At 39.3% G+C, this 26,599-nt stretch overlaps 1 protein-coding gene and 2 long non-coding RNA genes across 4 annotated transcripts; all 3 read right to left on the bottom strand.

Annotated features, from left to right (window-relative positions):
• Positions 1-2,733: 2,733 nt before the first annotated feature.
• Positions 2,734-8,433, bottom strand: LOC145442445 (uncharacterized). The gene is made up of 3 exons (XR_013916071.1): positions 8,045-8,433; positions 7,000-7,065; positions 2,734-4,856 (listed from the first exon to the last, which is right to left on the bottom strand). It is a non-coding gene; the product is annotated as an uncharacterized LOC145442445 (long non-coding RNA).
• Positions 8,434-8,848: 415 nt separating this feature from the next.
• Positions 8,849-10,080, bottom strand: LOC145443208 (uncharacterized). Its single transcript, XR_013916338.1, has 3 exons — positions 9,955-10,080; positions 9,640-9,693; positions 8,849-9,452 (listed from the first exon to the last, which is right to left on the bottom strand). It is a non-coding gene; the product is annotated as an uncharacterized LOC145443208 (long non-coding RNA).
• Positions 10,081-11,587: 1,507 nt separating this feature from the next.
• On the bottom strand, positions 11,588-22,165 carry LOC145443203 (uncharacterized). Of its 2 annotated transcripts, XM_080321199.1 has the most exons (8): positions 21,329-22,165; positions 21,096-21,257; positions 20,603-20,863; positions 14,095-14,160; positions 13,796-13,861; positions 12,917-12,991; positions 12,233-12,322; positions 11,588-11,823 (listed from the first exon to the last, which is right to left on the bottom strand). In XM_080321199.1, the coding sequence occupies exons 3-7, from the start codon at positions 20,666-20,668 to the stop codon at positions 12,233-12,235; spliced, it is 363 nt and encodes a 120-aa protein (XP_080177325.1). In that variant the 5' UTR covers positions 20,669-20,863; positions 21,096-21,257; positions 21,329-22,165; the 3' UTR covers positions 11,588-11,823. The 2 variants fall into 2 exon arrangements, with proteins under 2 accessions (XP_080177325.1, XP_080177324.1); XM_080321198.1 differs by lacking the exons at positions 11,588-11,823; positions 12,233-12,322; positions 12,917-12,991; positions 13,796-13,861; positions 14,095-14,160 and having other exon boundaries at positions 20,605-20,863; positions 21,329-22,138.
• Positions 22,166-26,599: the final 4,434 nt, after the last annotated feature.

Here is a 26,599-nt window from a genome sequence, read left to right as displayed (position 1 = left end):
TAAAAAACCAAGTACAGTATATGTACGCATTATTTGAATGGAACAATTTCAGAATTTATAGACGTATATATCACAATTCCTTATATTCTATTGAGCTCGAAGTTTCCTCGCTTGCAAGGGCGGTATTTATCAATACCCTAGTTGCAATTACAATACTTATTCTAATTCATAACATTATATCGATTAACATTGTCTATGATGTATGATTATCTCCACAATCTCTGATTTGTAATCAACGCTTTATGTGCGGGCTAACAGTAAAATGTATAGAAATTTATCTTGCTGATTCAATGTGTCACGGGTAGAAGCTCACGTATTCTTCTTGTTTCTGAACAACTCTACTCTAAAGGCATTCTGGATGCTGAAGTTCTTATAGAAGTAGCTAAACCAGATACACTCTATCCAAGACGCCTGGTCAGTAGAACACGAAATTCCGTTGCCGTGGTATTATTCAAAATACTCTTGCTGTTGCAGTTTGTTGAACGTGTATCACAATGACAACGACATCAACATGCCTGCCAACACAGAGGCTTGTTGCAAGTAACGTGGGGCATTTGGAAATTCCTCGTATGTTTAAAGTTTATTCTATGGTGAAAGTGACGGTGATTTTTAGGTCATAACACCTCATAATAGCCTACTCATAAGAAACGTTTATTTTGAACATATAGGCCTAGTTGATATAACATATCCTTCGGTATCCTTCTCCTAATGTCATTTTTGCCGCAAGCTAGTTTGGTAATGTTACTACTCGTTTATATTACGGCTCCAAACTCAAATGAGCTCGCGGGCAAATTTCCTAGTTGTTGATGACGCTGCCGGTCGTTGCAAGTATATGGCTTATTTGACGGGATGAAACTGTGAAATAGCGTTAGATTTACCTTCGTATATTGGAATAGATAAAAAAAACATCGTAATATCATAATTTGTGTCTAAGTATTAGAAATGTCAAATCCCCGAACAATCCACTGGTGCTATTATGTCCCCTTTAAGTGGCGTTATTAACATGAATAAAGGGAGCCCCCTTAAGTCTCAGTACAAATTTAGCACAATTATCGTGCAACCGTTGATCGGTATTGTGCAAATATTGACTGTAGGCTAACGATAAGCAGCTACAAGATTCAATAATTTGCCGAGACTGACAACTTCAAATCCAAAATGTTTTGCAAACACTTCGAATTTACCCAGTGTGACTCTATTACTGCATCTATTTATTTCCACAAATCGCGACAAAACATCGCTAAACCGAAATATGTTTCTACCAGTAATCTATCGGGAATTTGGAAATTAAACTAAGTTTGCACAGTAGGGTATTCCATCTCAGACGGCTATTCTGGAATTTGATTGTCAGTTCGTAGCGTACATGTTTAATTGGTGTTATTGTGTAACAGCCAATCCTATATCCTGAGCAGGCACTTGGCAGTTCTGGCTCTTCGCCAGGGGCGGCAGGCTACATAGGGGCGGCAAAATTATGCTGTACACTTGCAGTGCAGCGTCAAGATCAAGACTGGAATCGGTGGATGTTTTCGACAATATGTAGCGCGTGTCAGAAGGGTAATTTGGGAACCGGGCCAAAGTGATGACCTTATTTTAGTCAACAAAACAAGATTACCAGTAAATCTTACAGAATTAGCTGTTTTCAATTTCGGTAAACTAACTTTTAACCCTACATTATTTTTAATTATTTTTACTGAAAAGATTGCTTGAACATGAAACTATATTTCAAAATTTTCTGCAGTCTATACTCAGGGCTGCATTTTCAACGAAAGCCAGGGGCGACAGCATATGCTCCTACGTCACTTATCCTGAGTGTTTCTATTCCATTCTGATATTTTATAATTTCATACGACCTCCTTTATTCGCGAACCATGTGAATTTCAGTGACCGTGGCATAAAAGGCAGCCAAGCGATAAGCGCAATTGTTTTTTAAATAAATAAAGAATAGCAGCAACATCTCATACCGCCATTTGTTGATGTGGGTCGTAGCGTCTTAACAGTTATGAAGCGACACGGCCTCGTGATTTTCCAAATTTAGAAAATTACAAATTTGAGTATCAATCAATTGGAAAATTTAGAGGTTTCGAGGAACCCTGTGGTCCGCGGACCCCGGTTGAGAATCACTTTTCTAGTCAGAAGACATTCTCTGATTGTAACGTTCGACACGAGTCAACTCAAGTCATTATCATTTTGTCACCGAGTCAGTCGTTGTCCAAATAATTCTACGGTTCACTTCGAAGTCACACTCTCCAGTCACGAATCATCTAGGCCAGTGGTTCTCAACCGGGGGTCCACGGACCCCTAGGGGTCCGCGAAGCAATTTCAGGGGGTCCGCGAGACCACTAAATTTTCAAAGTAATTGATAATCTCATTTTTATTTATTTTTTCATTCTAGAAAACGTGACGCAGGTTCGCACCACAACTGCTAAAACCTCATGACTTACATCATTATACTATAATCGTCTGACATGAAATATCCTACTGCGAAAATTCGTTTTAATTGCTGAATTACCAATAACCTACTAATACAAACATATTGCTATTTAAAGAAGTTTTGTTGGTGTTTGTTGAAAAAATAAAAATATGGAGATATAGTAAAGTCAATCAGCGGGACTTCTTAATGTTTGCAGAACCTTTTCGATTTGAAGTTGTCAGTCTCATCAAGTTAGTGAACAGTCGTTTGAAATAAAAATTTCTGAAGTAATTTCACTCATTTATCCCAATGAAGAGATTGATGCCTCGCCACGAAATCCATTTATTCCGTGATATATATACATATCCACTATTCCAGAATTACTTCAAGATAAGATGCTAGATGAAAATGACTAGGCTGGACGAGATATGTTCATTAGAAATATGTTTCTTCTTCTTTGGTGACACAAATGTTGCGATCACTCTAAAAGTATCGAAGGAAGCGTTAAGCGTTAATTAGGGTGACGATATTTTGGAATAGAGAAAGAAGGACACTTTTACCCATCCCAAAAAGTTAGTTGATGAAAACTGAAATCAGCCGATTTCGTTATATTTGCTGAAAAAATTGATTGGTTGACTAAAAATAGGTCATTACTTTCATACTAATGCCGATTTACACATTTTTTCTCAAAATAAGTGGTGTTGACTGGAACAAAAGTCGTCACCTGCTATCGGACCACGAATTCCCTATTTAGTGTCATTTATGCTCATTTTCACTCGAATATATCCGTAATCTTCGATGAAAAAGCTGTAAAGGAGGATCAATTGCCGAAAAGGAGGACATTTAGGCGTCCTCGGAGGACATTTTCATACAGTCGAAAAAGAAGGACGTATATGGTAACCCTATAGCGTTAATATTGCATTAGCCTCCATATATCTTTATGGAAATGGATTTTCGGCACTCATCGTTCATATCAAATCGAAGTCGCGGATTTTCAACGACCTGCAAAATAAGCTTTGAAATGATTGAAGTCTACCCAAATTCTATATAAATAGTATGATGTTATTTTAAAGAAAAGTCTTTCTGTTGCTGTTTATCGCAAGCCGACAGTTCATATCTGCACAAGACAAATGACGGTTGCACCTCAATTGAGCCAAATTTGAACTAAAACCAGAGGGGTCCGCGAGGTTCCGTGACGGTCAAAAGGGGTCCGCGAAGTTAAAAAGGTTGAGAACCACTGATCTAGGCCCTAATAGGGGTCATGTTTTATTATCATGAATAGCCAATGTGATGTAATAAGAGATCTATCATCGCATGGCAGCGTAATAAAGTGATGTGATAGTGAAGTTGGATGAGTAATTTCAGGACTTTAGAACAATTTTAGAGTTAATTTGAACTTTTCAAATCCCAAAAAAGATATGTGGCATTGTCAAACACTTGGAAATCAAGAATATTGACGTACGACGCAGAAAATGTTCTCGTGAGCCGCATGTTCGAGGCCTCTCATTTATATTGTATTATGTATAATAACATAATTATCTGACTATATGATCGATTCCTTGCGTTGGATCGGTGATGTGGATTGTGGAAGATGCGGAAGAGGCAGTATGTTAATTCTGTTTTTCCATGGTGAAAATGATCGTCCTTTTATTCCGTTTTGAATTCCGTTCTGCGAAGTGGCAAAGGGATAACCGTTCGTGTCATATTTGGCCTAATTGTATTGCCTCAAGAGAAATAATTGCGATAAAACATTAAACTGAACTAGAGAGTTGAATTTGACGGCATTGAGAATCCTCGCTAAGTCGAATGAAGATTTAAGAACTCGTGCTTAGATGGCACTTTACCACGATTCCATCTAACGTAGTTTGCGAATAGGCCCTATTCACCAGGGACTAAATTACGGTAACTGAGAAATCAATGGCCTGTGACTGGACTAGGGTTGGACGGGACTAGCTGGTTTTCTTTTTGGCAATAATGCAGGCGTGATCTGCTTTTTGTTATCATTCTCCCAAGCGGTGTATCGAACTAATTCGAACCTGGTGATTTCAACGACTGAAACACAACGAATGCTGCGTAAGTGATTGAAATTCAGCTTAAAACGATAAACCTATATTTATATACGCGCATCGAGCATGCATGTCAGAATCAAAACAATAATAAATTTTGGCAGGTAATCAAAACTAGGAAGGATAATTAAAGCTCACTGACCCTCTGAGATGAATGAATACAAACATCGATAGATGTAGATAAAATAAATACTAAATAAATCAGCCTTTAGCACTGAGGCACGAGACAATATTTTTCAGATGAGTCATGCATCCATGGAACGTCACTTGCGGATAGAGACTATTTGCATCGGGATAATTCAGCCGTATGTATCGTAATTCGGGGTCACATTCATTTCCGTCTGACGCGATCATTCCCGCGATTCATGAAGTCTCTTGCGCGTCTGTAAATCAGAAAGTTAGCGATTACTCCACACAAGTTATTTCTCACTGCGGCAGGATGTATACCTCGATTGGTAGTATCGCAGCATACGAAACGTAGTACAAAGTTACGTACGTTAGTGGAAATGACATATCCAGAGGTGGTCTAAGTAGTCAAGAAAGCTACTCAAGTGGCAGTAGAAGTAGCAGCGAAAAAATCTACTCAAGTACGAGTAGTAGTACTTCTTCCATAAGCCACCTACAACTACTTGAAGTAGAAGTAGAATTAACTGATTTTGAATCTACTCAAGTAAGTAAGTAGTTTCGAAAACAGCCCCAATTCGTACGCGTGGACTATCAAATCCTGCAAATTAAGCTATGCGGAAGGTGCAGATACCTTGATTCCTATTGATGCATCGCAGGAGGTATCAATTTTCGACAGAATAAGCATTATTTTGCATCATAGGATGCAAATTATAGTATTGATATGAAAATGCGATACTATCCCTTTGTTTACTAGAAGACGCTGTTTTATAGAATATCAAGGCATGGCAACCTACCCAATATTATAAGGCCCCAAATTTAGGCGAAGAGCAATACGGAGAAGTTGTATCGATTACGGTTTCAACACTTTGCGAGATTAGTACACGTTAATAACAAATATTGTGGATCGTAAAATTTATATTTGGTGTAGCTTTATTTTCGGAAATATAGGCATTACTACACTTGCTTTTATGCTTCAACATGTATGTTCTGCAGACAATAGAACTGAAAATAATTAGAACTAAAAGTATGACACTCTGAATTGAAAGTGAAATACAAATATCCCTTCTAACAAGCGGAAAATATATTTCATGTCTTTTGTCCATAAAGCTTCAAAGGTGATCTGCTAAAACAGGTGTAAAGGTGAAAAAGCCGAATTTTCCAGATTAGCAGGACACGTCATGGGCTGCTAGATTACGATATGATAGGTAATTGCTATATTGCGAAACGGTTGTTTCAAACGTTGTGGTGGTCTATATTTACTGTGATGAAATATTTGATATGTGCGACAATATGGTGTGAGTGGAATCAAGCAATCCTGTACCTGTATAATATTCACTGATACTTTCGTGAAAACATATGTGTCACTCCAACACTACTGTGCGCGAAGCGCAACAAAATTTCTGGGCTTTACTTGACTTTTATTAATATTAGATGTTGCTACTTCATGAAAACAGCCCCGAAATTCCTCAGGCGATCTTTCGTATTAGGGGATTAAACTAATCCTACTTGACAAACTGAAAATATCAAAAAGTAAGCAAGTAGATCACAAAATATTATGAAGTAGAAGGAGAAGTAAAATCAGAAAATCAGATCTACTTGAGTAAGTACCAGAAGTAGAGAAAAGAGAAGTCGTGATCAACCTAAGGCACTTTCACAAAGTTCGATCGACTGGGTATGGCCAAAAAATACCGAATTATCCTCAGTGTGATGTAGAACTTGCATTATATTATTTGTGGTAACATTGAGAGGTGTGTATATGAACATTCCGCATAATTCATACTGGGGTGACGCATTAATGACTGATACTTGAATATTCGATTCGACTCGAACTCTAATGCTGGATGCAAAATCGAATCAGTCAGGTACTCGATTTTGCCCAGCCCTATACGCAACATCGACCATCATGCTTTCCATCGTATTAACCCGTAGTGAAAAGAGGTAAAGTGAATTGTTTAGGAGCCGCAACACTAATATGCTACGTGAATTGGTTATATTTGTTTATTGTTATTGTTATCTCTTTGTATCTACAATATCAGGAGGTCTTCCACAGATATGCCGTGCTATAAATCGGCATTTCAGGGATTATGTAATAACAATATCGGCGTAATGTAAAATGACCATGGATGTCTAAATATTTTGAAACATTAAAAGGGCTATTTGCAGCTGCAGAGCAATTTCCAGTTAAAAGTAGTTCGATTTTTAGTTCTTAGAATTCTTTAAAAAATTGTAACCCTGTGACTCAAATGGTCATAACTCGAAACAGAAGTATTATGCACAGTTACTCAGAGAAAGAGTTGGAAAATAAATTCTGCAATCAAAAGTTACTTGGGTATGGGGCAACATTTGATTGGAGTTATGTCACACTTATGGATTGATAAATGGGAAAACCACTCAAAATACCTTCATCAAAATTTGAATCCTTGCTGCTATCATCTTCGTTATCTTCGGGCGAAACATCCTGAGGGTCTGACAGTTTGAAAAATGACAATAGTAAGGATTAAGCTGTCATAACTTCAAATCGTATTTCAGTTTCCAGAAGGTGACAGGTTACTGGTAGGCAAGTAGACTACATGCAATGTTCAGGCTTACTTAATTACGCATATGAAAGTTTTCAATGCTTGCACCATATACGTGGATGGCCAGGATTTCATAGCACCACGCCTTGTACTTTTTTTTAATTATTGGTGTTATAAACGATTAGTAATAGTTCCAATCATTTCCATGTTATAATCTTTCTCGACTCCGATTGTATAACCAACTGAATCATTGCCACCAGTTTAAATTCAAAAATATGTGTGCTAGGTGTCCTATCACTAAACGTGGGCGGTATATGGACTATGTGAAACTGTTTGGTAAAATCCGTACTTCATAATTTCTCTCTTTGAATCAAAGTCAGATTTATGAATATGTGATGATGCGATGCACAGTCTTACAAGGTGCATTCAATGGAAAATCGTCAACAACGTTATCCGCGTATGTTCACTGTTTTGCAACAATGAGCTTTCGAAGTAACCAACAATTAATCAAACAACGAACAGACCATTAGTTTAGAGGGGGTGCTCGCTACCTGGTTCGCGGCCCGGGGTCACTGAGTAAAAGAAGTTTAGGAAAAACAGCGTGTAACTGCAGGTTGTCATAACGCTGAGATTTGTAAAATACCGTGATGATTTTGTGGACTAGATTATGTTTGGATAGGCATATCCATGTTTAGAAGTGGTCGGAATCGAATCAAATTTGATTTGATTTTACCCCGAATATTTACACTTTTAATCAGATGATGAACTTTCTCTCAGATAAGCTCACTTTATGCTCTCTGCCCTAAAACCACAATAACAGAGATAGGTAAATAGTTCCAAGCTATGCAGTACATGGAATATTAAATCATTGCTTACAAAATTGAAGCTATGTACTGCGGCTAAGTTCAAAGTATTTCGGCATAGCTTACCTTCGGCATTGTCGGGTTCCTTGCTTGTATCTTTATCGCTGTCTTCCGATTGTTTCTTTTCTTTTTCATTCTTTTTCTTTTATTTCAAAATATGCCAGTGTTAAGCTGTTAATATATTCTGATTGTTCAGGAGCATCCCGAAAATATTCTATAAACCTGAACCACCATCCAAAGGTGAAGATTATAGGTATAAAATTTAATTGATATGATTTTAATTGTACAAGAATGTACATCGTACACTTAAGATAACCAGTCACGAAATACACGTAAGATAACTAGTCACTAATTGTACACTTTAGATAACTAGTCACGAAATTCTCGTAGTACCTTCATTACGATCGGCATCCTTGGAGAACAGTCTTCTGGCAAATGAAAATATAATCTTATCTGGAAAGATAAATATTACAGGTAGATTACTTATAATTTAACATATACACTTCACTGATAAATACCAAGAAATTGCTGACATTTTTGTTTTTACGTGATCGGCACCTCAGTAATTTCCAATTTGTCAAAGTAAGCCTACATGTTTTTCGCTTGCCTGATGGTTTACTCAATATAGCTATTTGCTTTTCCTTAACTATACTAAAGAGTCTCTAATCAGAACGTAGAATGATGAAATGGATTGCTAAATATTATTGAATTAGAAATAAATATATGTGAAGCTAACTACTTGTCACGGAGACTTGATTACATTCTCCACTAGGTATAGTTGGTAGGCCTCTACATATGTATTTAGTGCCATGAATAAGCATGCATGGTGCAAAAGGCCTCAGTTTGCCCAGAACACAGACTTGTAAAAATTACCGATAAAGTGACTGGATGGTCGATATACCTGCTCTTTTTAAATAGTTGTAGTTCTAGTCGCGGATTTTGAAAAGTGAGTAGTTCTAGTACAAGTTCTAGTTGCGCATTTGAAAATAACCTCAGTTGCCGAACAAATGCATGTATTCGGCGTGAATTGTGATACCTATGTACTGTTTATGTTTTCTTTTTATGTTGTGTGAAATTCGGGGAGATATTGCTAGCTCAGAGTCATTACTACTAACAATAGCGTAGCCATAAGGGGTGGGTTTCGGTGTCGTTTTGGATACAAACTTGTACTGATGTTCATGTGGAAAACCGATCTGATTACGATAAAATGACAATTATTAAGTTTCTTTGTAATTGCATCTAGTTAGCTTTATATTAGTTAAATAGTTGCGGTTTGTAAAGGTCGCTGGTTTTAGTTCTAGTTCTTGTGCGAATTGCGCACATTGAAAATCAAGTACTTTGTAAAAACCTGGCTGGGTATAAATTGAAATTGGTAGAGTTTCACCTTCTGCCTCAGTAGAATCCTTGCTGCTACGTTTCCCAGATTTTCCGTTATCTTTCGACTTTTTCTTTGGCTCTACCTTGCCTTTGTGTTCTATAAAACAAATATATATTCCAACGTTAACACACGTGGTTTGACGCGGGGCGTCCTAAAAGATTCCACGAGCCCGGAAATTCACTAACGGCAACGATTATTCACCCAATGTCGACGTGACATAAGTTAATTCTTCCAGAATTAAAACATGCACATGCTAAATAGATAGTCAAATATTCCGTAGTACCTTTATCGGCATCCTTGGATAACAGTCTTCTGACCAATGAAAAGAAATTATTGTCTGAAAATGATAAATATGGCTAGTAAAGCGATTCTAATTCAACACTTACAATTTCGCAACTACAACAACAAACTGCTTAGATATTGTTAAGGAGTGATCGGTACTTCAATAAGTTCCAATTTTGCGTTTGACAAGATTTTGCTAGTCCCATATTTGCTTTGCTTCAACTCTATTTGAGAGTATGCAAGTTTCGGTGACCGATCAAATTGGGGGGTTTGGGTTACAGCTGTTGCGGTCCTGGTAAGAGCAAATGTCGGTTACCTGCGAAAGACACCTCTTGCTGCAACTCTTCCGCTGACGTTTCGTCATTGATGAAGATGTCTTCATCGCTATCATCCGACTGAGTCTCCAGGAGCTCTGGAATGATAAAGAGGAAATTGAGTACTTGGTAGAATCATAAACACGACCCATATGTAGGGGAGACCGGGGAAAATTGTAACACTTTTTGTATTTTCTAACATTACGTGTTTTTCTCATGGAAATTTCATTTCCAAAGTTTTATACAAAGAAGCCAACAACTCTATAGTTGATAGAAAAACCAAAATGGGAATCAATCAACAATGAATCATGGAAATATTGGGACGCGAAAATCGCCGCTCAAATGTTGCAATCGCCCCGTACCCAGGGGCAATTGTGCCGACCATTTTGGGAAATTACATAACAGTGTTCCTAATAACTTTAAAAAACGAAATGAACTACGAAAACGGGAGCACAAATTCTATTAATGCATAAAACTATTTGGACTATTCCGGGCTACGCCTCATCGCACTTTTGTCATCTGAATACAGTATCACCCTTCGTGCCTTCTTCTTGAGCTCAAAGTGTACAAGAAACACATTCATTCCATCGTCTCCCCAGCGGTGGTCAGTAACGAAGCACTTCTACTTTTTGAAGTACTTGAAGTAGATTTTGCCTACTCATACTGCTTTTAGGTAGGTATGATTTAGACTACCTTTACTTCTACTTGACAGTTTTCAGTTTTGTAGGCAAAAATAAGCGTTGAATACCTACTTACTTACTTACTTCTGAACCACCACCCATACTTGTAGAAGGCGGTATTTCTACTTGAGTAGCGACGGTAACTACTTTGACCACCTCTGCTCCCTACACATATTTGGCCACTTCTACCAAAGTGTTGTTGTTCAGTGTACATAATGGGTTGGGCATTGGGTCACCTGCGAAGGTGCGAAGCCGACCTGACTAAAATATATTGGTTGAATGGGCCGATGATAGTGTAACAAAACGATGATAGAACATTGTGTGGCGTCAAAGCTAATGACATTCTCTTGTTATGTACAAAATTAAAATACGTTGTTCACACCAAATGACAAAATGTAAGTGGGCCATGCTCAAAGTCAGGGGATGAGGATTCAGTCATGAGCAAGTTCTTAAGTGATCATTGAAGGTCGACACTCCAAAAGTCGATCAACATGAGAAAGGGTGGTAGAATCACGGAAAAAGCCGAAGCCGAAAATTCACATCATCACTTCTGTATGGCCGTTCCGACAGATGATCATTTCAGAATTGGTATGGCAAGGTATTATCTGTTCTGATATTGAACTCCTGGCTGTTGCAAGATTCATCTACAGTAGATAAATTGTTATACCATATATGAACATATATATTCAACATTGAATAGATAATGTTGCGGGGCAAAAGTAACAGAGTGTTACAATTTCCCCCGACACACTCGACCGTGATTAGAGTATCAGTATGGTACTTTCCCGGAATGTACGTCTTTGTTTTAGTAAATTTGTCCTAGTAAATTTGAAGAAAACTACTTGGCATAAATTGAAATTGTTTAGGCCTTGCCTTCAAGCATTTCTCCAGATTTTCCGATGTCTTTCGACTTTTTCTTTGGCTCTTCATTGCCCTTATTTTCTTTCAAACAAACAAATATTCCAATTTTAACGCAGTGGCCTGACGCGGAGCGTCCTAAAAGATTCTAAGATCCCTGAAAATCGCTTACGGCAACGGTTAATCTCAGCATATCCAAATGATAAAATTTAGTTCTCCCAGAATTAAATAATATGCATAAATTACAAGATATTCAGAAATATTCCGTAGTACCTGCAGCGCGGTTAAGAGCCTTTGAGAACAGTCCCGTGGCCAATGAAATGATTTTGGTATCTGCAAATGATAAATATTTCTTATGTATAACTACTAATTCATGATGGCTTCTATATTAACCACCATAGGTATGGATTGTGTTCAGATATGGATTGTGTTCGGATGTGATCAGTATCGTAGTGTTTTCGGATTATACATTACTTCAGTATGTTTTTACTGCCCTCAGTACATATACGTGTGTCGATTTTCGGAAAACTTCTTTTAGGACTTGAACAGCATTGAATCTCAGCATTGGATTCAACAAGTGAAATTAGTTTCGATGGATCATCAAAGTTAAACCACAAAAAATGTTTCATCTTTTGTAGGCCAGTGTTCTTTGATTCAATTTGTGGAAGTACGAATGTCCGAGACTGATCGTTGATGCTCAACATGAGAAAACCTTAAGTTACTGGCAGCAAAAGTCTCTCACCTACGAGTTCGAACCCAGACTGCCATTCCTCACCAGTTGATTCCATGTCGCACTCTTCATCGCTGTCCTCCGATTCATTCGTCTGCTCATCTACGAACGATAAACGTGAGATTAGATAGCTGGTACTATTAAAATATCATGCCTATTTTGAAGCTGGTCCATCGTTATGTGATTATTATGGACTATATAGTGCTTTATCAGTTTTATGAACTACATAGACTATTGAAACGGAATTTCGGGCTCAAGGGTGGGAAGGGGATATTGCGGATGAGAGGTCGCTGATCTTATTCAGTAAAATCCGTAATTTGAACTGCTGCGTGGGGTGAGTAACGACAATTTCAAGACTTAAAATCTCATCGCTACCAATCGCATTTAGGGAACTAATACTTGTATTGATCAGGAACAGTAATGACACATGCATGAGTTTTCAAGGCTTGCACCAATTAATAGGCTGTGGTCATGATTTCATACTTCTGGTACTTCTAATTTTATAATTGAATTCGTTGGCACTTTAAATATCATGGCAGTTACAGAAAACGCAACTTGACCATTCTTTATCATACAGAAAGCTGCGGACTAAGCGATGTATATTTCTCACAATGTATTATTTAATAGTCAGTAAATAAAGAAACCCGATGAAGTCATTTTGCTGCTCTGAACTAATTGCGAGATCGCAATCATTACCATCATCTGTGTCTGAATCTTCGGGAGTATCTGTATCATTTTTCTTCGACTTCTTCTATGACTGTTTTTGAACTTCTATAAATAATATATAATAAAAAATTCATGTATAATATTGAGTCAATATACTACAGTTGCCGCCTGGTATATATTTACATTGAACAAATGGTAGAATTTAGAATCGTAATTGCAGTATTCTTTTGATACAAATTTTGTGTCGTTATATTAGTAATACATTCTATATCGCTTTTTGACTACGTATTAAAGCGGACGGATTGTGCTTAATAACGGATTGCGAATAACTTGGGTGGTGTATTAAGTTTCTAGGCCACATTCCAATTCATTCATGTCGTGAGCTTTCAGAAAGTTCAACTATTTGCAGATAGGCAATATGCGATAGCCTGCACGATTCGATACATTGATCCGAACTATAAATATATATATATATATCACATCAAACATTAGACACCCCTGGCCTACATCGCCAACGACAGCCGTATGCGTACGCCATTTGTACGCTATTCTAGTTGAGTATCTGAGTTCCACTAAGATTTATGGTTCCGCAATTGCAAACTGTTTATGCTGTAACGAGGATTGAGCCATTTTATTGCTTGGGTCTGTTTGAATGTTGCGACACCGCGCCTTGCGGTATCTGGATTACAATGCTGCTATCTTGTATCAGGGACGAAAGGCAAATTGTTAGTTTTGTGAACATCAGACATCATTAGATAGTAACCAATTTCATAGATGTTATTCCAACGCCAAACTTGCGACTTTAAAGTTTACGTAGTGTATCTATAATAAGCATAATAATTTATCGCTGACAAAATATAAATAATGCGGCCGGAAAACAATCACGTCATTTGCTATACTGTATATTACCTTGCTTTTCTTTGGAAACCTTGACTTGTACTTTTTCTTTCTTCTTGGCAGGGCTGATTTCTTCTTCTGGGTATATCAAAAATGATAATTATCTATAAGCTGCATCTCCCACCTACCAATTATACGAATTTGCTGATGAGCTCATTCAATAAAAAAAACTAGGCTACTACTAAATCCAGTACCTGTCTTATATTTGCTTATATTTGCAGTGCAGATATATGGGATGAGTCATGTTTAAAAACAAACATAAGTAAAAAATCATTGTTCGACAGACCCAAATTCGCTATACTGTATGTTACCTTGTTTTTCTTTGGAAGCCTTGACTTGTACTTTTTCTTCTTTCTTGGCAGGGTTGATTTTCTCTTCTGAAAATATCAATGATGACAAGTATCTATAAGCTGCATCTCCCATCTATCAATTACTCGAATTTGCTGATCAGCTCATTCATTAAATTATTATTATTATTATATTTAAAAGCGATTTTAGTGACGCTTATAACAACTATGGTCTTTTGCGTCACGACGTAACGGTTGCTAATCGAATCGATATTGCGATAAGTAAATACAGTCAACTAAACATTTAGTATTGTCTTTTTGTCTTCGCAAGGAATTCCCACAGCAAAGGTAATATATAATCACTTGTTATTACATTTTCCATGGTGAAGGGTACTCTCAGGTCCATTACGGCAGCTCTAAACTGGCGTCTTTCATTAACGTACTTTGCACACTCCATAATAACGTGTTCTGCAGTTTCTTCTACATGGCATGTGGTACAATCAGGGGTATCGGAGCATCCAATTTTGTTAAGATGGGAGTTGAGACGACAGTGTCCGGTGCGTAATCTGAAAATGGTGGTTTCGGCACGGCGTGGCGTGGTAAAAGTAGGTAGTTTTGTGTATATGTCAGGGCAGAACTGTTTGAAATGTGCTCCAGAGGCGGTTTCAATGAAACGTTGGTTCCAGTCTTGCCTACAGCGACCTAAAATCAATGAGTTGGCCTCGCTAGAAGTAAGATCTACACTTTGGTCAGCTAAGTCATGGGCCGCAGCCTCTTTCGCAAGTCGGTCAGCGACTTCGTTCCCTTCAATACCACAGTGTCCTGGAATCCATACAAAAGAAATATCTCTATGACTTTCATGTAAGAGATGGTGAGTTAGTTCTAATATTTGATTGGTAATATAGTTATTTTCACCAAGATGGTTTTTCAACGACAGCAATGCACTCAAAGAGTCACTCAGAATAGCAACTCGTTCGATGGAATTTTTTGAAATCCATATCAGTGCATCGAATATTGCTTTCAGCTCAATCGAGAAGATTGATAGGAGTTTCGAACATACTTTTGATGTTCTTATATTGCGATCGGGGATGTAGAAGGAGTACCCAGCACCGTTGATGTTTTTAGATCCATCGGTGTAAACTAGCATTCTGTTTGGGTATTGCTCAAAAATATAATCTCTGAATATAGCATCGACAATGTGACTTGGTGGATCGCGTCCGAGGGCTGTTTGTAATGATGTATCAATCATAGCGCATTTCAATAACCAAGGGCATATGGTTAGAGGGTGGTCACCTCTGACTTGCAAATCATCCAATATTTGAAGTCGAGATAAGAGATTGAAAGTCACAAATCGGTCCGAGAGTAGATTGTACATTTCCTCCCATGAACCCTCCAATAAACTGCGTGCTGGGTTTGATTGTTGTGTTCTGATCTTGGAACGGTACTTGAGACAAAGATATTGGTGCCTTAGAAAAAGGGGCATGTCGTTACACGAGGCCTCTAATACGCATATAGGGGTGCTGGACATGGCACCGCAAGAAAGTCTCAGAGCTTGATTGCGGATTGATATTATTTTCGTGAGGTGTGATTTCGGTGCGAAGAAGTACGCTTCCATGCCATACTCTATGATGGATCTTATCAGGCTCCTATACAGGGTTAATAGCGTTCGAGTGGATGCACCCCAAGATGTGCCGGATACCATTTTGAGTAAATTCATGCGCTTTGCGCATTTGGATGCAACGTTAGATGTGTGTATCTTATAGTTGAGTCTTTTGTCAAAAGTGACACCTAAATATTTGAAGGATTCCACATACCTCAGTTGATGACTTCCAAGTTTGAGTACAGGTTGTGAATAATTTCGCTTTTTCGTGAAAACCATTGCTACGGATTTCTCGACCGATACCATAAAACCCCACTTTACACACCATCGATGGATCTGATCAAGGGATGACTGAATGTTTTGAGAAAGTTGGTCAACAGCAAGACCGGCCTCCCAAATGGCACAATCGTCCGCATAGAGCCCCATGTCTGACTCGATAACTGTTGGAAGGTCATTTATCATAATGCTGAATAACAAAGGGCTAAGCACACTCCCCTGCGGAATACCATTTTCGGTGAGGAAAATGTCGGATAACGTTGTCCCGATTCGAACTTGAAAAGTACGGTCGTGTATGAAATTGTTGATCCAAGAAAGACAAGGCCCCGAAATACCCATTTCCCGTAATTTATGGATGACAGCAGCCCTCCACACCATGTCATATGCTCTCTCGATGTCTAAGAAGACAGCTAAGACCGATCTTCCATTATGGATAGCTTTGTAAGTGGCATCGTGTAATCGGAGAACATGATCCAGGGCCCGCCGTCCCCGACGAAAGCCACTTTGAGCTGAGTGGAGTAAGCCGTGCTTTTCTAGATACCAAGATAGTCGCTTCATAATCATCGTCTCCATCACTTTACAGAGGTGGCTGGTTAAGGCTATAGGACGATATGACCGTGGGTCTGATCGGTCCTTGTTTCCTTTGGGAATTGGAATAACAATCGAGTGCTTCCAGCTGCGAGGGACAGTCCCATTGCACCATGAGTTATTTATCACCGAAAGCATACTGAGTAGGGCATCTGGCGGGAAGTTTTTGAACATGGAGTAGCAAAGAGTGTCATGTCCCGGGGACGTGTCTTTTTTCGACTTCAGTGCTTTTTCAAGCTCTGCAATCGTGAAAGGATTGTTCAGAAGAGTATCGTTCCTATGGTGTTCGACTTCTATGAGGAGTGAAGCTCTCAAGTCCAACCTATGACGGTAATTCAAAGAGCTGCTACAACGTTGGAATGTCTTCGCTAGTATTTGTGCTTTTCCTCTTTCATCAGTAATATAATTGCTCTCAACTTTCAAAGATGCCACCGAACTATTAGAAAGATTGCCCGAAATAGAACGGACGACACTCCACACTTTCTGGAGATTTCCCCTGGTGCCAAGTGTTTCACAAAAGGATCTCCATGATTCACGTTTCGCTGTTAGTATCACTCGTCTGCACTGTGCACGACTACGTTTAAATTCAGCAATGTATTGCGCATCAAACGTTTGCCTCATTTTCAAAAACGCTGCCTTCTTCTTTCTCACAGCCCTGGCACAATCGTCGTTCCACCATGGTACTGATGAGCGACTGTGACTTCTCTTGATTGGAATGGACAGGCTGGCCGCACATAATACATCACTAGTGAATTTGTCGACCATGGCGTCAATGTTGTTCCCTAAATTTGGCACCTCGGGTAGATCAAGGATCTGGCGAAAGCTCGCCCAATCTGCCTTCGAGAGGGCCCAAGTAAGCGGACGTTTGTTAGAGCGGGGTAGTTTAGCCAATAAAGATGTCAGTATGACAAAATGATCACTGCCTAATAGGGAGTTTGTCACGTTGGTAGAGCACGAGTGTGCGATATCTGCCGACGCCAGTGACAAGTCGATGAGTGAGGCCCTGCTCACTGCGTTGTATGCAGTATTGATGCGAGTTGGACTCGTTGCGTTCAGGGTTACCAATCCATGCCGATTTATCGAATCATACAACAAGTGACCTCTGCGATTCGAGTTTCCAGCACTCCATGACCAGTGATGGGCATTGAAATCACCTAATATCAAAGACCTGTCGGACAGGTCACCCAAGAAGTCTAAGTCACCATCAACAACTCGGTACTCGGGAGAGCAGTATATGTTACAGATCCGCAAACCGTTCACTTCGATGCACAGCGTATCTATACCACCACCGGGTGACTGAATATCGAGTATTCGATAAGACAATTGCTTATTGATTAAAATGGCTAGCCCACCACTGCGAAGTGTTTTATCTTTTCTTTCCATGATGTACCCTTTAATCTTTGGAACATATTTATCAATAAGATGTGTCTCTTGAATTAACATAATATCAGGAGGCGTAGGGAGTTGTTCTATAAAGTTCTTCAGTTCAGGTAACTTCCTGTATATTCCTCTGCAGTTCCATTGCAGTATAAGAACACCAGCGTTCTTATACATTTTGTGGAACTGCGCTCAAAAGGCTTTTCAGTGATTCAGGGTCGAAAGAAACGCTTAGCCACTTCTGAGCCGCGGAGGTAATCAATGACGGAAGATCGATATCATCGCTTGAACGACAAGTTTTAGCTGTGAGGTTCACAATTTCGCATATGAATGCGAAGAATAGTAACGGATGTGTAGAAGACATGATAGATAGAATTGACGAGTCGTGATCTGATTCGGACGGGGTACTGGCGGCCTCGGTGGCCTCGTTTACATGAGAAGAGGTCTCCAAAAAGGATAAGTTCGCATCATTTGGAAGGGGTTGTCGCGGTGGACTGATTTTCGCCGAAGTTGACTTAGCAGAGGCATTCTGACGTTGGTGTACAGCCTGCCGTCTGTGTACAGCCTGACTATAAGTTTTACCGCTGGGAGTTGGCGACAATTGTGTATGTGAAGATGTTTCTGGTGCTTTTGATTTAGCATCGACATGCGATACTTTGGATTTAGCATCGACATACGATAGACTCTCTCGTTCTCGAATTATTTGTATTTTGGCTTCCCTTTTATACACTGGGCACCCACCGTAAGCTGCGCTATGGGGCATTTTACAATTGACACACCTCTTTTCCTGATCGCACTGATGATGTTCATGCTCATGACTCCCACATTTGGAGCACGTTTTTCTTCCGCCGCAATTTGCCTTCGTGTGACCAAATCGATTGCATCGGTGGCACCTCAATGGGGGAGGATTATAGGGATTGGTCTTGAATCGAAGATATCCAATATACAACTCATCTGGAGGTGTTGGAACATTAAACCCGAGCAGCATTGACAAACTAGCAACATAGCCATCAGTGGACTTGCGTTTTAGACGTTTAGCAAAGCACACGTGTGATTCGCTGAGGAATTCAACAACTTCGTATTCTGACATGTCAGCTGGCACACCTCGGATAACGGCCCTAGACGCATGCTGATGCAGTTTACTCTCATCGTAACATCCCGTATTAATTGGAATTGACACTACTCCGTCCGTAAACGTATCTAGAGATAGGAGCTTATCGGCCTGCATACGATTGTGGCAGGTGACGAGTAAGTCTCCCGACGGGAAGACACGGATCCCTTCATAATTACCAATCACTGCGTGTAAGCACTTGTTCACTGTGGTAGGATGATAGTGTTTCATCTTCCTATCTTTACCCTTAACAACTATTTTCAAATTTTCGGTGCGAGCTGGATCGGCTGAGCGGCCAGAATAGTCTGCATCAGACTTATTATTCATTGCTTTCAATGGCGGACTATCACAATCAGACTCGCTTTGTGAACCCCTTTTACTGCGTTTTGACGTGACAACAGTAAATTCCATGTCATCGTTACCAACATCCGCTGCCATCAGGCGGGATGGTGGCTTATACAGCAATTAACTTCTCACTGCACGTAATCCTATCCGAGTACCGCTAGAGTATTACTACAAGTAAGCCTTTGCACCAGAAGACCAAAACCTCGCAACAAGCTCTCGACGCTGATTGCAGGATGAGCTGCTCAATCTAGACACGTCCGCACACCTCGGCGGTCAGACGCGAATGTCATTCATTAAATAACAACTAACAAATCCAGTCCCTGTCTTATATCTGCTTTACAGTGCTGGTATATGGGATAAGTCATGTTTAAAAACGAACAAACATAAAAATCACTGATCGACAGACTAAAATTCGCTTGTATGAAAATACATACGGATTCGTTTCAACACTAGGTCATTGTATGATTATGCGTTTTTGGATATGTCCACTATGATAACAGTGTTGAGACTCGAGTCACGTTAATAGAATGACTTCATATGAGTCTTCGCCTTGAAATTACTTGACTTGGCTAGGACTTGACGTATGGTTAAGTCATTGGATACACATGAAATTTTGTAATCCCATTTTACTGGATTTCATATATCCAATAATAATTTTGATGATAGTAATATCCAAAATTATAGAATTCAGATAATCTATATTAACTTTGAATTATAACTTAAAAAAAGTAAATCCTTCACGATTGCATTACATCCCATGTCAGTAAAGGTAAAGACGAAATTTCTGATTGTTTGCCACAGATTTGTTCTGGTATCGTGATTGATGAATATAATAGGTACACCCAAGAGGTTTATTTGTCGAAAACTGTAAAAAGTGAGGTATAATTTTGCCAACTGGCCCACTTGATTTCAAAGATATAGACTCCTACAACTTGATTCGGTCGAACGAGTGGGGTGAAAAGTCTACAAGACACTAATACAACATGCCCATAGTCTGCTTGGCCTATGAATTGCCCTATCACACACATACACACAAACAAATATGAGACGACGTATAGGTTCTCAGCCGTGTAACTGCCTGATATAAATAAAAAAATATGTTGTTTGTGAATATATGATTTTTGCATAAGGCAGAAAATATCGTCAGGTGTGGTAGCCTACCTGAGGTGGACGAACTACGTAGTATATAGAGTTATCGGGCTACACAAATTCAACATAGCGTCAATGTTTCTTACGAGCGGGAGCCGGCGTATTGTGTTTTTGTCCTGAAGTATCAGTTCATATCTTTTTATACTTGACATTCCTTAGCGATCCCTGATTATCGACGAGCACATTCGTATCGTTATACACTTGTACGTTAGCATGGGGGATTTCGGGCCCAATTTGTATTGTTACGAAGACGTGTCCGTCAGGACCAGACTCGGCAAATCCGAAAAAGCCACCTGGCTTGATGGTCGTAAATCCGGGATCTTGCGTCACATAGTTCTTCTTTTGATCTGATCATTGATATCGATATAAATATGATGTGACGGGAAATCAGTCTGGCAGATATTTGGAACGTCTGAATCGTGAAACAGAGGGGTTACATAAAAACGCATGCAATCAAGTCAACGTTATTGGGCGTACAATATATAATTGAGATTTAACTGAAGATAGGTCTCTGCAAAGGTCTAGTAAACATGGAATAGCTTGTTTGCTGATGTCTGTAAAATTTGAGAATAGACTCACGAGTATTATGTGAGACTCCCGCCGCAATGTCATTTAGTCCAATGTTCGCCTTGGTTGCCATTCGTTCCTCGTACACTTCAACCCTATTCGCTTTTACGCATGCTCGGATATCTCTATCGTACCCATTGGCAACGTGCGTCATGAATCTACTGTCGCCTTGCCCTGCGGTTACAAATATTGGAAGATTGGCAAATCTGCATTCATCAGTAGTCGAATATATTATGAACAATTACCCATCTTTGTAGCCGCTGTGAAACCTTATGTTATATAGTAATCTTCCAAATTTAAAATAGTGACCTGATTCTAACAAGGAAAACAGAAGAGAAGATCAATAATTAAATTTTTCTGTCGTATTTTAGAAAATCAGTCGCGTAATCGGAAAATTGCGACTCGAGTCGTGGCTCCAGTAATTGAAAGCCTGCAGATTTGTTCCGCACGTTTTCGTGGAAATTTGCGAAGTACTAGTTAGCCCTCTAGTTTACCGGACCACGGCCTGACACGTCGATCTCACCTTCCGACGCATGACACCTTTTTTGTCACCTGTCCGTTCATATTATCTTCTTTTACTTTTCATGCAGTGTGCATGCCTCCTTTTTTTATATCACCCAGGCCAGGTTGCTGTCTGATTTCGAAGACTAGTGATTTCGACACCTTCCTATCTTTCATTGTATCGCAGACTTGTGGTGTATTGAAACGATGAAATCTTTAGCAATAAATTGAACTGAAAAAGTGGATGTATAGTTACCAGTAATGGTTCGCAACCTTTTTCGACTCATCCCCCCCTTATCAATCTCAAGACAAATTTTCGCCCCCATATATCCAAATCCCAAAAAGAGGACATAAAAACGGGAAATTTATTCACCTAACTCTGATTGCTGGTGAACTTACTAAAAAAAGGCATTTTACGAGGTGATAGGTGCTCGGAAAATCGATTTCTACGTCTACTTTCCGTTGAGTTGACGTTTATTTCTCGTAATATGCAGAATAAGCCGTCTTCAAGTGCGTTTTTTGGTCGTGCTAATTAAATATATCTCATTGGACGTTTTAGCACTTTCGCCCCCAGTCATCTCTATGGTATATTTGCCCCCCTGTTTCTCAAAATAATTCACTAGGGGGCGATATTGCCAACGCTGGGAACCGCTGTACTGGAACATTACGGATAGTGATGTTAATGACGTAGACTATGTTCATTTTCTCTCGAACTGTAAGTTACGATATGCGTCAATCCCTTCGTGAAAAGTGTTATGCCAAGCATCGTTTTGTGATCGCATTTTGCCGCTTCTTCGACTCCGAAATACGGCCGCATCGTAGCTAATATCCCGTGCAAGAGCTGGACGTAACAAATAATTACACGGTCGAATTCTTTCGAGTTGTTCAGGCCTGAATATTTTGCTTCTATAACTTCTACCATTATATTTCGTAAACTTACTCCAACATTGCTCATTTGTTGTATACAATGTTGAGGTACACATTAGTAGCCGGTAATAAAGGCAGTTATCGGTGTTTCGTTCGTGATTAAACAAAGGACGTTTCGCAATAATTCCGGTTAATATACAAAGAGTGAGAAAAGTCACTCGAAACAGTACAAACACGCAACGGACCAAACTTGAAAGATATGAAACTATTTTTATTTCGTTCGCGAACAAAAATACAGATCTGTGCCATGTTCATGGAAATATATATACTATCGAAAATCCTATACTACATGCCAACAACAAGAGTTTATAATTGATACAAATCGTTACTACTCTAGCCGAAATTCAGTGAAAAGTGCTTTCTCGCATCGATGAATTACTGAATATCAGGTTGTTATAATTTCTCCAGCCATTTGGGAAAACGCTCGCGGTGGTTACTCGATACACAAGATAGGCTATATAGATGTAACTATATTCTAATGTTGTTACATTAGAATAAGACATTTAACTATCAACCGCAGTTTCTTGAAACGATTATTGAGTATATAGTACCTTTCCCTGAAGATAAGGCATTATTACCGCATGTTAAATAATTCTGCAGTCACGTAATTAAGAGGGGTGGATCTCATAAGAAGTGCAATCGAAGCAAGTAGATCCAAACATCGACTCCATTAGTCAACTGAATACAAATGTATCGTCACTGGGCAGTTCTAATGCGTTACAGCTGTATCTACAACCTACAGCATTGCTGCAGTCTCTTTTATACACGTCGTTGCCGAAAAAGAAGTTTTGCATAAAAAAGGAAACGGCTCGCATAAAATTCTAGGACGACATTAACGTTTCTCTCTAATCGTATTGTATTGAATTGTGTGGTTCCCAATATTTTTGGATGTCGGAGCTGCATTTTAAACTTCAGAGTACGAATGGAGCCGCATGAAAACACTTGAGTAGGCTAAATAACGAAAATTCAAAGGTGGCTAGCCTACCTCTGGATCTCACCATCCAGCTAATTCAAAAGCATGCATATAGACTTCTATAGATTATATATCGGTTATTTCAGCATTGATAGACGCAGATTGAAGAGTGCTATGCATTGAAATAAACTGAGAAAGCATATCATTATAACAACATAGACTATTGTCGTTATGTGATAGCTCTTCATACATTCCAGCAGCAAGAAATGCACAATTTGCGAGGATTATACGCGGAGTAATATTGGACTTATTGCAATTTATACCTGGCTATGAGCTGTTATTTTGATATTAGTAAAATTGTGTCGATATTTACTCTTCACAGAGACGATATATAAAGTTCTATGACAACCAGAACGCAAGATATATCCTTGTCTAACGGGAAGTCATTCATGCCTTTTACGCTAGTCTGCAAGAATTCTCTTTCCCGGTTCTCAGAAGCGGCCTTGGACAGCTCTAGACATAACTAATATGACTCATTTTAGCATTCATATACAGAAATCAACTCTAGCAAGTCATAGACACAAACAACAACTGTCTTCTATTATATTTTTGTGGCATATTTAGAGTTCAATCAGAGCTGCAAGAAGGCTACCTGGGAGCCACATGCTACTCTGAGAGCCGCGGTTGGGAATCACTGGACTTGTTAGAACGCTAATTTCTTCGCGGAGCAGAGACTTGGACTCATTGGGAAACGAAATATTTGCGTCCGCATTATTTGGCTTGACATAGGACGTACCATACGCATAAATGGGTGCTCAAGAACGAACAAAGTGTTCCACATTCGATCTTGGTTTTTGTATAAACTTACAATATCGAGAGTGCTACACAATTGAAGATTTTACAAACTGTAACATATGTTCCATATTGCAGTATAACGGTGCATGACGTTTACTAAGTTCGATAAAAAATCCGTCATTGGTTGGAGATCCTATATTGCAGGGAAGGGCAACATACGGCAGGCGAAGGGAATTTGGTCGGTCCGCAGAGAGTTTCTACCCTGAAATCGAAATTCTATTCTGAAAGTATTGACAAATTTTATGCGTCACAGAATGAATCCAAGTTTGCCAACCTGAGAAAGATGGACATGAAACTATTACTTTGCTCAGTTCGGTTGTGCATATATTTTCGACTATGAACATTAATAAGACAAACTGTGTTCCAATCTGACTGATATTCACGTGTAGTCTTCACTAAGGGTTTCTACATACGACTAGCAGGCAGAGTTCAAAGAACTCGTTGACAACTTTGACCGACCACAGACGTCTCATTTACTTCAACAGCCACTGTTAATAAATTCATTAAATACTGTTTTTGGCTTCTATGCCTTAATCTTAAAGTTTACGTTTAATATGATTTATTCCTTGTATAGGTAGATACACACGTGACTAGTGTATATGTTCTGTAATCTGGCCCGCCAAGTATACTTCAATTTTCCATATCCAGCCCGCCGATCGGAGAAGTTGCCCGCCCATGCTGTATTGTATGCTTCGAAACTGCAAAGCGAATCCGCTATATCAACACGTCACTGATAATAATGCAGACACATCGTACAAGGTACGATATTGGTAAACCGACCAACCGTAAGAATGCTCGCCCCGTGCAGCGATGTGTAACTTACAAATCGAACAGAAAACGAAAGTTGAATCTCACATGTTGTTGGCTAACCTACTTTGTGGTGTATTTCTTGGAAAAAAGTTGATAGCAAAGATGCAGCGACAGATGAAACAATGAAAGAAGTATACTTGAAATCTGTGATGACTAGTTTAAAAACATGCAGTTAACTCAAGATGGTCCCCCCACAAAGTTTGTAAAAGATCGAAATAGTACCCTATGCTTTGTATTTCAGTTACATGTGACAATGCAATCTAAACTTCATGTGAAACGTATACCTTCTGCACACTATAGGCTCGCGCGAAATAAATCGTCACTACCGGGATTGATTACCGAAAATGAAAGTAGAAGTGAGGGGTGAACACTGGGTTGAATATCGTCAGCTTACATACATCGACGTAACCAATATGAATGGTCATAAAGGGGGATACGGCGCCATAATGCACAGTCTATGTAGTTTAGAGTTAGGCAGATACGTGAAAACAAATCCACGAAATATATATTTATTAAAGTGGTGATTTTGCGGTTATACGCAAGTTTGTGTTAGTGCGGGGCATGGACCGGATCCGGATTGGATATCCGGTCGCATTTTTTTAAATTTTAACCGGAGCCGGATCAGTACTTTTTGGATCCGGCTAGAATCTTTATTGATAAGCTTGACTTTTGTAACTAAATAACTACCAACCAACCACACGCGAGTAACCGCCAAGTCATTGCGAAAATAAACGATCCACATTTAAATCCACGGTACCACCGTACGGTGTAGGGCGGAGCATGGAGCGGATCCGGGCGGGATATCCGGCTGGACATTTTCATTTTTAGCCGGAGCCGGATCAGTACTTTTCCTGATACGGCCGGAGCCGGACCAGATAATTGAAGAACAGGATCAGAGTCGGACCAGAGAATTTGTCGACTGCTCCGCACTAGTTCGTGTAACGAAATTGATCTTGCTTACTCAATCTGTTTTGGTAGACAGAATTGTAAAAATACCAATGTAGTTAGTGAACGCTGAACAGTCTATTAAATACTGCTTTAGTAGTTCTAATTCTAGTTCTATAGTTGCCGAACAACTAGAAAACACAGGTCATAGTTAGGCGTGAATCGTGATACCGGTGTACATTTTGCTAGCTCAGAGTCTTCACTACTTATAGTGAGGTACCTAGAGGGCGGGTTTTGTGATCGAACCCAATCTTATTTCCGATGATCCGATCCGAATCCGATAAAATAAAAATGAATGAGTTTCTCGGAATTGAATTTAGTTAGTTGTGTGTAATTAGTTAGTTGTGGACTTTGAAATGTCGTTATTTCTAGTTCCATAGTTCTAATTGCGAGATTTAAGAAATGTATAGTTCTAAAAATTCTGGTTGCTAGTTATGGAAATTGAGTAGGCCTAGTTGTAGTGGCGAATTTTGAAAACCCAGTGGTTTGTACAAGTCTATACCGGGAGGAGGCTCACAGAAGACGAGTTCAGCCTTATTGGAAGTGAGTCGCCTAGCTATTACTT

The sequence above is a fragment of the Botryllus schlosseri genome, chromosome 7, assembly GCF_051294905.1.
Source record: "Botryllus schlosseri isolate E-star chromosome 7, Bs_hap1, whole genome shotgun sequence".
Classification (NCBI taxonomy): Eukaryota; Metazoa; Chordata; class Ascidiacea; order Stolidobranchia; family Styelidae; genus Botryllus; species Botryllus schlosseri.
The sequence above is the reverse complement of the archived record's forward strand: the minus strand, read 5'-3'. Positions and strand labels throughout refer to the sequence as shown.